The sequence below is a fragment of the Dreissena polymorpha genome, chromosome 3, assembly GCF_020536995.1.
Source record: "Dreissena polymorpha isolate Duluth1 chromosome 3, UMN_Dpol_1.0, whole genome shotgun sequence".
Classification (NCBI taxonomy): Eukaryota; Metazoa; Mollusca; class Bivalvia; order Myida; family Dreissenidae; genus Dreissena; species Dreissena polymorpha.
The window spans coordinates 151758260-151771486 of NC_068357.1; the positions used below are offsets into that span (position 1 = coordinate 151758260).

Below are 13227 nucleotides of genomic sequence, written 5' to 3' on the forward strand. Positions count from 1 at the left end.
GTACAAATGTAGCATGAACATTCTCACACACAATATTGATATAATTTGTAGGATCAGATAAATATACAGTGTAGTCTGAAACAAGATCAGTAATGATTTGCAAATTAGGTGATCAAGTTTATATGATGACTTTTTTAAGTCACAGTGGGGCAAACATGTTTTTTACAAACTCCTCTGTCGACTGTAATAACAATAAAGTCAGCATTGCCAAGTCTTGTCACTATGCACGTGAACTTTGTTACTAAGAAAGGACCATTATTAAGCTTACTGTATACCCTGATTTCATTGTATTATTGATATATTTAGCAACTATGAAAACAAAAAAATTACTGCATTAAAACAAAGAGACCTTTTATGATCCAATAGCCTTCTCCAAAGAAAGCCAAGATGGAGTTTATTATGAACAGACACGAGAGGAAAACAGAAGCGCCCGCTACAAAGAAAACGCCAGAGAAGAAGGTTTCCCCTGCTAAGCAAGGCTCAGAGAACAAGACAAGTCCAGGGAAACAAGAGTCGGACGTGAGTTTATATTGCAATATTTCTTCATTTCTTTGTTTGAAACTTTCGATTGCACTTTTATATTGTTTGTGTGAGTATCAAAGATACTTGTTTATTTTCATGTGAGGATCTAAGTCACTTGTTTATATCTGAGTCTCATATTCTTTAGATTCCTACCAGTAGGTTGTTACAGTTCTTGCTCAGAAGTCGATGTGAAGAGAAAATAATTCTGGATTGGCTAACCACAAATAATTAAGTGGTTTCATAAATATTTATGATTTATAATGTGAAACCATCTTGGTTTCAGGGCTTCACTCCAAAAGGAGGTGGGGCTGGCTACCGGGCATACCTCAACAGGGCCGGGCCACAGTCACTAGGGGCCAAGGAAATACCAGAGGTAGCAAAATAGAGGGGGGTAGAAAACTTGTATTGCTGAGTGAACAGTTCTCACTATAGGGTGGTAACAGTGTAAATGAATTCATTCCACGGAAAATACCAGAGGTAGCATAATAGGGCGGGGTAGAAAACTGGCATAGCTGGGTAAAGAATTCTCACTACATGTTTTAGGTGAATAGTCTGTAAAAGAATATTTTGCCCCCCCCCTCTTGCAACCACTTGCTGTTTCAAGTCCCTTGTAGGAGGTTTTCTTAATGTCTTTTCAAACTCACAAAGTACTTTTTACAGGAAATGCTGATTGCTTTTGATGCAAATAAGCTTAAATAAGAAGTGTAAAATTAATCTTACCTCATGTACAGATGACAAAGTGAACTATGTCTTCATCTATGCCATACTTTGTATCTCATTATTGTTTTTTAGTAGAAAATTAAGATTAATTAATTTCTGCTGTATTTGGTTTGTTTTTATGCCCCCGGTAGGGTGGCATATAGCAGTTGAACTGTCCGTCAGTGTGCTAGTCAGTCTGTCCGCCCGTCCGAAAACTTTAACATTGGCCATAACTTTTGCAATATTGAAGATAGCAACTTGATATTTGGCATGCATGTGTATCTCATGAAGCTGCACATTTTGAGTGTTGAAAGGTCAAGGTCAAAAGTCAAAAAACAAAATCCAAGGGAAGTAACAAGCTTTAAAGGGAGATAATTTATATTTGATATCATTTGGCAGGTACAGATCATTTTCACAAGGGAAGTAATATTGTTTAAAAGGATATAATCTAAAACAAATTTTAAGGTCAATGTCATCCTTCACTGTCAAAAGTCAAAAAATACAATCCAAGAGAAGTAATAAGCTATTAAAGGGAGATAATTTCTTAACCTGCCGCAATAGGGGGCATTGTGTTTCTGACAAATACATCTCTTGTTTTAAGATATCTCTAATATCTCTGAGACAGTTGTTGACTTACTGATGTATATTACAAATTTGAAACAAGGTAGTCAATTTTACATGTATATAAATAATCTGAAGACATTAACTGTTAAATGAGTGAAAACCAATTAAATTTTAACATGGTTATCATTGGATTTAGTTGGTCATTATCAATAAAATTTATTTCATAAAAATTTTGTCCACAAAAATATTTTCCCGTGAAAAGGAAGTTTCAAAGGTCAATTTCTGTCTAAATTAATTATATATTTAAAAATCTGTCAAAAAAGACTACATGTATCTCTTGTTAAGGGAGCTGAGAATTGCCTGGAGGGTCTCACATTTGTGATCACAGGAGTCCTGGACTCATTTGAGCGTGACGAGGCAAAGGTCGCGGTAGAACGGTACGGGGGAAAGGTCACCGGCAATGTTAGCAAAAAAACAGACTACCTGGTAGCTGGCAGGGATCCTGGGCAGAGCAAGATTACCAAGGTAAGGGATAGGCCTTGTCAGGGTTCTGTCTTATAATGGTACTTTTTTGAGATTTTGATCTATATTTTTTATGGTGGTATGGAGAAGGTCACTCTACTGATAAGTTAATCAGTCTCTCATTCTGCATAAAATGTTATATGATTTTGGTGAGTTACAAAAATAATAATTCTTAATCGATAGATTTAAACATTTTATAATTATGTCCACAACATGAAATGTAGATGTGCAAGACTCTTTTCATACCAAGTTATTTAAGATTTAACAGAAAAAACGTTTCTAGGCTATAAGTGGTGTGTGACCAATCAAAAAGGACTAGTTTAAAACATGCCACATACAATGGCTTGGATATTAGCTGTGCAGACGTATAATTTGTATAAAAGCTGCTGAATGGGAAAACAGAGCTTTATGCATGGTCGTTAAGTGATGTCCAAAATTGGCCTATGCATTCTGCACAGGCTAATCAGGACCAAAACTTTCTGAATTTATGGAACTTTTGGTTAAAAGTAAGCCTTCCATATGAAAATACTTTCCAGGGGAGAAGCGTCAACCCTGCGGGGACTGCACAGGCTAATCTGGGACAACACATGCATTAAGCCATATTTTCCCAGAGCTCAGCTTGAACATGATTGGCATTTTTGTGATGAAAATCTGCAGTCATTGCAATAAGAAATCACCTTAATATTTCTCTGATTTAATTACAACTTGCTTTTGAATCCTCTGCCATGAAGTAAGATTATATTTGATCTTATAAAGCCTATCATTGTTTTTAGGCTGAAGCCTTTAGAACCAAGATTCTGGATGAAGATGGCCTACTTGATTTGATACGTACAAGACCTGGGAAGAAATCCAAGTACACCTTACAGGCAGAGGCATCAGTGAAAAAGGTGAAATGTTTGGATATCTCTCACATTTATGTTCACCATCATAGTGTGCCTGATGTTATTTTTATGCCCCCAAAGAAGCGGCATATAGTGATAGCACTGTCCGTCATACTTCGGGTTTAGGTTTCGAAAAATGCTCATGACTTCTATGTCCCTTGAGCTATAACCTTCATATTTGGAAAGCATGTGTATATAGACAAGGCTTTTCCATACGCACACAAATTTTGACCCCTGTGACCTTGACCTTGAACTTAGGGTCCAAGTTAAGGTTTCGAAGTCTGTGTTTAGGTTTCGACAAATGCTCAATACTTCTATGTCCCTTGAGATATAACCTTCATATTTGGTATGCATGTGTATATGGACAAGCCCTTTCAATACGCACACAATTTTGACCCATGTGACCTTGACCTTGAACTTAGGGTTCGCGTTTAGGTTTCGAAATCTGCGTTTAGGTTTCACAAAAAGCTCATAACTTCTATCAAGCGTTTATAGGGGGCATAAATCATCCTATGGTGACAGCTCTTGATTTTATTTGACTTTCAACAAAGTTGATAATTCCCATGGTGCGTACAGATATAGCAAAATCAATGTAATAGAGAGTATAAGGTTAGTGTCTCAGTGCACTTGGATTTATCTGAGGAGTTAAAGAAAGGTTTACACAACAAGGCTGTTCTGTAATTTTTTTATTTTGAAAATATTTAGATTTAATTCATGGTGTAGATGCATATCGATGGCCTTTCTGTCAAAATGCTGCCTCTCTGTTCATTCTTTGCTGCCTCTCTGCCATAAACAAGAAAAATGGATGATCGTAATTCACAAAACAGGTAAGAAAATATATAATTAAAACCCGTAAACACATTTGTGCATAAAAAGAGGTGGTCCATGAGTTGAAGCATATATCCAGCTACAGGTTCACAGTATGCATATGCATCTACATCGTATAATTGCTTAATATAATTCCAAAATAATGCATTAAATTATCTGAATTTATTCTTGCACAGTTAAATCAAATCTGTTTATAATATTTTTAAAGAAACTTCCTTTGGCCAATAGAAACATTTATTATCAATTCCATGCAAAACAATTGTAACAACGCTTAATATTGCTATATGCCTCGATGCAAGTTAATCAGCATGGAACATGTTAAACAGTACAGTAGCAAAATGAAGGTATTGTGTAAATATAAATTCTGGTTTCTCTAACAACAAAAAAACACCATAACTAACATTTCTGCTGTTTTCGCCATTCAAAAAGGGTAGTTGCTGGATGGATATCCTCTGTCACTGTTATAAGAAATCTTAAAATAATTCTTCATTTACGTATTAATAGTTGTTTGTCATACTTGTTTACTGGCATAAACAATAAAAAATCGGCTCTAACTCAAATCTATGCTTTGTCGAGATCTGCTCACCAAGTTATGGTTTTTAGTAAAAAAATCATCTATATTCTAGTGAAGCAGTTCTAGACATACATATTCTAGCTTCTTTGATTTATACCGTAGTGATTCTGCATAGAAGACAATTCATGTTCAACTGCCTCATTTTTACAGTTGCTGAAAGCAGATTATTTTTTGTGGAAAGACATTGTTTAGTCAAAGAAAATACATATTTATCAAAGAAATTATTTAAATTTAACATTTTCCATATAAAAGAAATGAAAAATCAGCACATAAGAACATAATAGGGGCAATAATGTTCTGATAATATGTTATCATTTAATTTGTTCTTGTTTGATTGGTGATGTCTTTCAAGTTTATTAGTGTGTTTGATTGTGTATATGCTGATAAGAATATGTCAAAATGCAAAAATTACAGCAGGCATTAAAAAAAGAGAACTTTTGGAATTTTGTTTGTAAGTAAAGACAATTCTTTAACTTTGATGCGCCAGTTACCCAGGTTCTACAAATATGTGAAGACCTTTTACTGTATTTCAGGAAATGGCAGAAACTAAATCTTCTACAACAGAAAAGTTGTCTTCATTTAAAAAGGAACAGCAAACACCTTCCAAGTCTCTCTCATTCAATACTAAAGACACCCAGTCAGTTTCAAACAAAACATCGCATTCTATCATTTCAAATAAAATACAATCAGATTCCAGTATTTTAAATTCTGACCAATCGGAAACTAGTAGCAAACCAAATACTGAACCTTCAGAGCCATCATTACTTTGGGTCGACAAATACAAACCAACCAGTCTAAAGCAAATAATTGGCCAGACTGGAGACAAAAGCAATGCAAAGAAGCTCCTTCAATGGTTGACAAACTGGCACAAAGATCAAGCCTCTGGGATTAAACCGGTTTCAACTGGAAAGTTTTTTGGTGGGAAAGGTGGGAGTGAAACCGGTGCAGGATTTAAAGCTGCATTGCTATCCGGACCACCTGGGATTGGAAAAACGACAACTGCTACTCTTGTATGCCAGGTTAGTACAGCTGCTTTTTAATGAAATAGGAAACATCATCATGTTTCGAAGTATAAATTTTGTACTGGCAATGTTTTTGGCATGTCAATTAGCCTTGATTCTCAAATGCACAAAAAAAAAGTTTTATGTCCTGTGTTCTAGAACTAATTGGTTACAACCATATGCAATTCTAACTCAATGATGTAGATCTTCTACCATTGACAAGTAAGGCTAGTATTCCATCTATCCGTATCCGCATCCGTATCTGCGTCCGTATCCACAATATCATATTACGGACACTATATTCCATTTATCCGCATACGTCGAACGTATCTTTCTTTTATTATATGGATAAAACTGAAAATTATTATTGACATGATTATTATGAAGGACAAGCGTGAATTTAAGTAGATATAAGGTACAAATCATCATTCTGTTTGGAAAATAATACAAATGGTAAATAAATAAAAAATCTGCTTCTAGTGTCTTGGCTATGCTTTTTCCAATAATTTGAAGTGAAATCAGAGTCCCGATATGCAGAATTGCGTTGGTTTTAAAATTTCGGGTAATTTTCCACGAATTTGTTTAGTTTTTCAGTTGATTTTTGAGATGACAGCCCCCTCAGCGCGCTTAATGCCGTCCGTATCTTGTCCGCATCCGCATTAGAATGCTCACTTGAGCGTTCTATTGCGGATGCCTATTGCGCATGCAGATATGCTGATGCCGATGCGGATGAATGGAATAAGCGCAGTGCATTTCAACTTGTTCTATTTTTCTGCGGATGCGGATACGGACAGATGGAATACTAGCCTTCAACTGTAAAATTAACTTGTCTTCAAGTTTTTAAAAAAAGAACTACATTTTGTTTGAAATATTATATAAACAACAAGCAAAGTTAATTATTTCTTCAAACTGTTTGGGGCAAAACTTCTTATAATTATTATTCAAATATAATATTTTTGGTTTTATCAATTTTGACACAAAATATGATTTCGTGCAACAATTTTATTTCTTTTTTTTTTATTAAATTAGTGTAAACAATATTTTTTAACTTATAATAAATTCATACAAGTTAAATTTCAAAAGTTATGTTGTTATCTAAAGTTATGAAATCCATTTTGTTCTCTGAAAATGTTATTTTGGCTGTTATATTGGAGATGATTCAATTGTAGACTGTTTTTTATGTTGGCTTGTTTTGACTTCCTTCTTTTTAAAGTAGAAAATAATGGTACTAATTTCCGATCAGTTTTTATTCAGTCATCGATAATGTTAGGGGTTATCATTAAAAAACACTTTTGTACCTGAAATGTTTAAAATAGAGTTATTTTGCCAACAGTGATTAGTGTATTGCAATTTTTTATGGTCGATTACTGTTTCTTTGTTGTTGTCTGCTGAAGTTGTTTTTAAAGTGCACTTTCCCTGGGAGAAAAAAAATTGGGGTCAGGCAAGCATATCATAGGAATTGCTCATTTTAGCATAACATGTGCATAGTAACTCAAAAGAATCTACTGACTTTACAATATTAATGCCCTTTTTAGTTCAATACTTTTACAATTTTTATAAAAAAATTCTTTGTTGAATTTATAGACATTAACAAGTTTAATACTAAGTGTTTATTTCTTTAATCTATAATGTTTTTAATGGTAAGTTTTTCTGAGATGAAAATTGAAATTGACTATATGCAACCAGCATAAAACCAGAAAAGCCTGCCGATAACTCGCAGTCTGTTCAGGTTTTATGCAGTTTGCTTGTTATCGGTATTTTAGGGTTAGAAAGGACCTTTAAAAATTTTGATCAAATAGTAAAGGTCTTTAATTGAATTAGTTTTTCTTATGGACTTCAAACAGGCCAAATCGTAAATCTGAGTGGTTAAGGGATGATCGCCGAGGATATACATCATATGAGCATTGCTCTGGCCTAATAGGGTTTCATGAATGTGTGTAAAATGGCCTCCCGGATTAGCCTGTGCAGTCCATTTTCCTAAGGCAAGGCACATAAATTCCAAACCTATCTGCCAAACAGGAGGCAGGTTTCTCGTTTGTGGAGTTGAATGCGTCAGACACACGCAATGCCAAGAGCCTGAAAGAGGTGATCTCCCAGTCGGTAGGCAACACAAGCATCGTGGACTTCATGGGTAGTGGGGTGTCCAGCACACACGGGCACAAGCACTGCCTGGTGATGGATGAGGTGGACGGTATGTCCGGGAATGAGGACAGGGGAGGGGTTCAGGTGAGAACAGTGGTGAGGTAGAGGTAAATGTACACAATCATAAGCAGGGATCATATTTTCCCGCAACATCAATCGGTCCAGATATAAATGGGGAAAAGTATCTGAAAATGTATATACGAAATCATGACAAAATTACGTTAAAATATATACCATTGATTTTGCCATTCATGAAGGTGGTGTAATACATGTACAAGTAAAATTCCCTTAGGCATTTTTTTAAACGGAACGAGTTTTCTCAACTGGTTTTATCATTTGGTATTTCATTGTTGTTTCGTGTGCTGTTTTATCAGACTTTTTTCATCGTTGTCAATATTTTTAATCTGTGTAAGTCTATACCGATGTTTTAAAATTTTTGTCGACTCGATAATAGCTTACAAACATGCACTGAACCAAACAAATGTCTGTGCGTAGGTTGCTACTGACAACAACAAACCAAATATTAAGAAATAATTTGTTGTCAAATAACCCACGCCGATAGTTTAGATGCATAGGGATTTAATCACGAAGCGAAGCATTTGAAACCACACATCTTATTTTCCGGTCGTGAGTTATTCAACTACAAAGTATAAAGTACACGAATTATTTTGATTTTAACACGATTTTACTAAAGATTTATTCAATGTATATTAGTTTTCTTGTGTACTATTTTATGTGAAGTTCCGCCCATAAAAATAACTTTCGGCTGTTCGGTCGATCAGATCCGCGACTTTCATTCATAATTATATAACCGGATTATTACGCTGGTGGAAAATGTATCGGCATGTTTTGTTTAGTTACAAGCGCGTGCATTCAGACGCGTCTTTTCGGATGCGTCTTTAATCCGCTGTTTCACAAGTTTTTGATTCTTGGTCTGACGTGCAATAACCGGTCCTGACCGGTTTAGAGACTGCAGCGAATGGTTTATCACACCTAATCGAGATAAGAATGTCATTAGGGTGTGTTAGCAGATACACTGTGTAATCGATTTCATGACATGGAATTTTAATAGCAAAACAGAATCGGACCGACTGGTTTGGGATTTTCAATCGGTCTTTCGTGACCCCAATCGGTCTAGGACCAACAAAACCGAAAAAAATATGATCCCTGATCATAAGAGAATGTGTCAGGTCTAACATATTTCTTCTCCCTCAGTCAAGGTCGGAGCTAGAGGTTGAAGGTCAAATTTGGCCATTAACAGCTTGAAAACTCTTGTATAAAACCTTAACTTTGCCATTTATATTGATGGATTTTTAAAAATAACTTGGCACAAATGTAAAGCCTGACTAAATGGCATGTCACATATAACACCCATTTTCCTTACCCAAAGGTACAGGTCACAGAGTTCAAAGATTTTTAAAAAGAAAATGTAGGGGCAATCTTTGTCATCTGTGTTCTATGGACACATGTTTCTTGTTTTATTATTTTCAATCATTGTGCTTGTATATCTCTGTAGAGTGCTAGGGTCCTAAATGATTTCCTCTTGGTCTTTTGATGCTGTCTTTTTTCATCAGCACATGCTTGTGTACAGGAATTGGTGAACATTATCAAGGCAACGAAGATTCCAATCATCACCATGTGTAACGACCGCAACCACCAGAAGATGAGGACGCTGGCAAACTACTGCTTTGACCTGCGCTTCCAGAGACCCAGAGTGGAACAAATCAAGGTCAGACAGGAGAATAACTTCCTTCTACCATTTTAACCATTCTTTTGCTTACATAAATACTTATTTATGTATAACACAATATTAAGTGATTCTGAAACACAAAAAAGGTTTAAGATTTACATCTACACTATAACAACCATTTCAGTGTTATGATTGGCATAAGAATTACTCTACTCTACGGGTTCTGTCTCGTCAATAATTATTCCGCCGGATAGAATATATATTCGGGGGGTATATTGTTTTTGGCCTGTCTGTCTGTAACTGTATGTGTGTGTCTGTCCCAAAACTTTAGCCTTGCTCATAAAATAAAAACTCTTGGGTCTTCGTTTTTTAATCTTCACATATGCATGCATCTCATTTAGACCGCAATCAAACATGGTTTGAGGTCACTTATAGGTAAAAGGGCCAAGGTCACTGCGACCTTTACATTCAAAATATAACATTGTTTCTAAAAACGCTGCCGTGTGGCTTCAAAGCGCAGTAGGGGCATTGTGTTTCACAAACACAGCTCTTGTTTTATTACATGCTTTAGGCCTTTGTTTTAGACTCATTCACTTGAGCACACTTTCACACAACTAAGCACACACTCTCCCACCCCTTCCCGCGTGAAATTGCATGCATTACCTAGAGTATTAGCATGACCATAATCGTGCGTTAAATAAACAAAGTAATTTCCCTGTTGCTGTAAAAAATTTTTTGTTAGCTGAAGGGCCCTGTGTCCTTTTCCATAATCTTAATAATGAAAAACACTGCCAAACTTAACCATTAGAAATACTGTAATTATTCGTCGCCATAGGCGGAGGGATATTGGTTTGGCGTGGTCCGTCCATCCGTCCGGACGTCTTTCCGTCCTTCCGTCCGTCCGACACTTTGTGTCCGGAGCCATATCTTGAAAGTGCTTGGGGGATTTTCCTGAACTTGGTATGAGTATATATATATATATGGATAAGAGGATGATGCACGGCCAAATGGCATTGTACACCATTGGATAATAATGGAGTTATGGCCCTTTGTATCTTGAAAAAAAATGCTTTTTTTTGGTGTCCGGAGCCATATCTTGGAAGTGCTTTGACGGATTTCATTGAAACTTGGTTTGAGTATATATATATATGGATAAGAGGATGATGCACGTTGGCGTTGTCCATCTGTCCAGAAAACTTTGTGTCCAGAAGTATAATGGCGAGGGTTATCATTCAACGAATTTGCTTGTTAGTCATCATTCTAAAAGTTTGGTCTTAGATTTTGTATTTCTTCAAATGTATTTTTAATGTTTTCATTTTACTGTTTTGTTTATCTGTTCTTATGTACATGTGTAAAAACTTTACAAAGTACAGAATTTATCAGTTGAAATATATATTGACAAAAAAAATCTGTATTACTCTACTTGTTGCTTTTTTACAATCTGTATACAAAAATTAGCGCGTAAACCCACCCCTACTACTTTTTAAAATATTGTTTCTTCATTACACTGCATGTTGTTGTTTTTTAAATACTTTATAAATTGACAATGAATACAGAATTTTCAGCAAAGAAAGTGTTCAAGTATATATTTTGAATATTATGAGCCTTGTTCTGAGAAAACTGGACTTAATACAATGTGGCGTAAAGTGTCATCCCCAGATTAGCCTGTTGCAGTCCGCACAGGTTAACCAAAGGAGACACTTTCTGCCCAAACTTGACTTTTGGTAAGGAGGGACTTCCTTGAAACTAAAGAATACCATAAAAATCGGAAAGTGTCGTCCCTGATTAGCCTAATCTGGGAAGACACTACGCACATGCATTATGCCCAGTTTCTCAGAATGCAACTCATATTATGAATATTTAGCAGATGGTCCTACCTCTCCTAGGATAAAGTATTACACGAGCCACTTAATTAATTTCTAAATGTTTGAACAAACAACAATCATTATCTTCCATGTTTATGGTATAAGACAAATATTATTTTGACTTTACAAAAATATCTCTTCTAATCATGCTTGTGGAGAATCATTTTTCCTATATTTGGGGGAAAACCACATATTGATTATTTAAAACATTTTAGACTATGGGAAAACAAGGCTAAATGCATGTGCGTAAAGTGTCATATCCCAGATCAGCCTGTGCAGTCCACTGAGGCTAATAATAAGGGACGACACTTATCTGCTTTTATGGTATTATTTGTTGGAAGTAACCTGGTGGTCTCTTCATAGGAAAAATGAACTTATAAGCCTTTGCTGCTTTCACAGGCTATAATAGGACATTTTATGCACATTAAGCCTGTTTTCCTGTTAGGAGGCTTATTTGTGTTAATACTTGTGTGAGCAACACTATTTTGTAAACTAGTTAACATTGGTTACAGGCAGCAGTGATGTCCATAGCGTTCAAGGAGGGGTTTAAATGTCGCACCACCAGCTGTCAATGAGATCATAGTGGCAGCCCAACCAGGATATCAGACAGGTAATATAGGCCTCAACCAGGATATCAGACAGGTAATTATGGCCTCAACCAGGATATCAGACAGGTAATATAGGCCTCAACCAGGATATCAGACAGGTAATATAGGCCTCAACCAGGATATCAGACAGGTAATATAGGCCTCAACCAGGATATCAGACAGGTAATGTAGGCCTCAACCAGGATATCAGACAGGTAATATAGGCCTCAACCAGGATTTCAGACAGGTAATATAGGCCACATCCAGGATTTCAGACAGGTATATAGGCCTCAACCAGGATATCAGACAGGTAATATAGGCCTCAACCAGGAATATCAGACAGGTAATATAGGCCTCAAACCAGGATATCAGACAGGTAATATAGGCCTCAACCAGTATATCAGACAGGTAATATAGGCCTCAACCAGGATTTCAGACAGGTAATATAGGCCCCAACCAGGATTTCAGACAGGTCATATAGGCCTCAACCAGGATATCAGACAGGTAATATAGGCCTCAACCAGGATATCAGACAGGTTATATAGGTCTCAACCAGGATATCAGACAGGTAATATAGGCCTCAATATCTCACCTCCACATTTCAAGTGTTAATTTAAAAGATATCCATGTACAATAATTTGTGAAATTCAATATCAATGTGATAAAATCGTAAAATGACTCCGTCATAGGTTTTTAGCTCGACTATTATATATCAAATATATATAGTGGAGCTATCCTACTCACCCCGGCATTAGCGTCTGCGTTTGCGTGCAAATGTTTAAGTTTTTGTACTACCCCAAATATTTTCTTTGTCCCTTGACATATTGCTTTTATATTTTGCATACTTGTTTACCAACATGACCCAAACCTATAAACAAGAGCAGACAACTCTATCAAGCATTTTGTCATAATTATTGCCCCTTTTCCACTTAGAATATGCAGCAAATGTTAAAGTTTGCGTACTACCCCAAAATATTTCCTGTGTCCCTTGACATATTGCTTTCATATTTTGCATACTTGTTTACCATCATGACCCCAACCTACAAACAAGAGCAGACAACAGTATCAAGCATTTTGACATAATTATTGTCCCTTTTATACTTAGAATATGCATATTATTGATAAATCTATGTTAAAGTTTTCGTACTACCCCAATATTTCCTGTGTTCCTTGACATATTGCTTTCATATTTTGCATACTTGTTTACCAACATTACCCCAAACCTATAAACAAGAGCAGACACTGTATCAAGCATTTTGACAGAATTATGGCCCCTTTTATACTTAGATAATTGAACATTTTGCTTAAATTGCCAAGATAATTGAACATGTTGCTTAAATTGCCATAACTTT

General features: G+C 35.9%; 1 protein-coding gene across 1 annotated transcript in view; it reads left to right on the plus strand.

Annotated features, from left to right (window-relative positions):
• Window positions 1–13227, plus strand: part of LOC127872691 (replication factor C subunit 1-like) — a 45320-nt gene that overhangs the window by 31264 nt on the left and 829 nt on the right. Inside the window, 9 exon segments of the mRNA XM_052416022.1 lie at window positions 367–519; window positions 806–895; window positions 2131–2310; window positions 3081–3194; window positions 5124–5609; window positions 7611–7817; window positions 9325–9462; window positions 11801–11839; window positions 11841–11962. Of these exon segments, the coding sequence (XP_052271982.1) occupies window positions 367–519; window positions 806–895; window positions 2131–2310; window positions 3081–3194; window positions 5124–5609; window positions 7611–7817; window positions 9325–9462; window positions 11801–11839; window positions 11841–11962 (1529 nt within the window).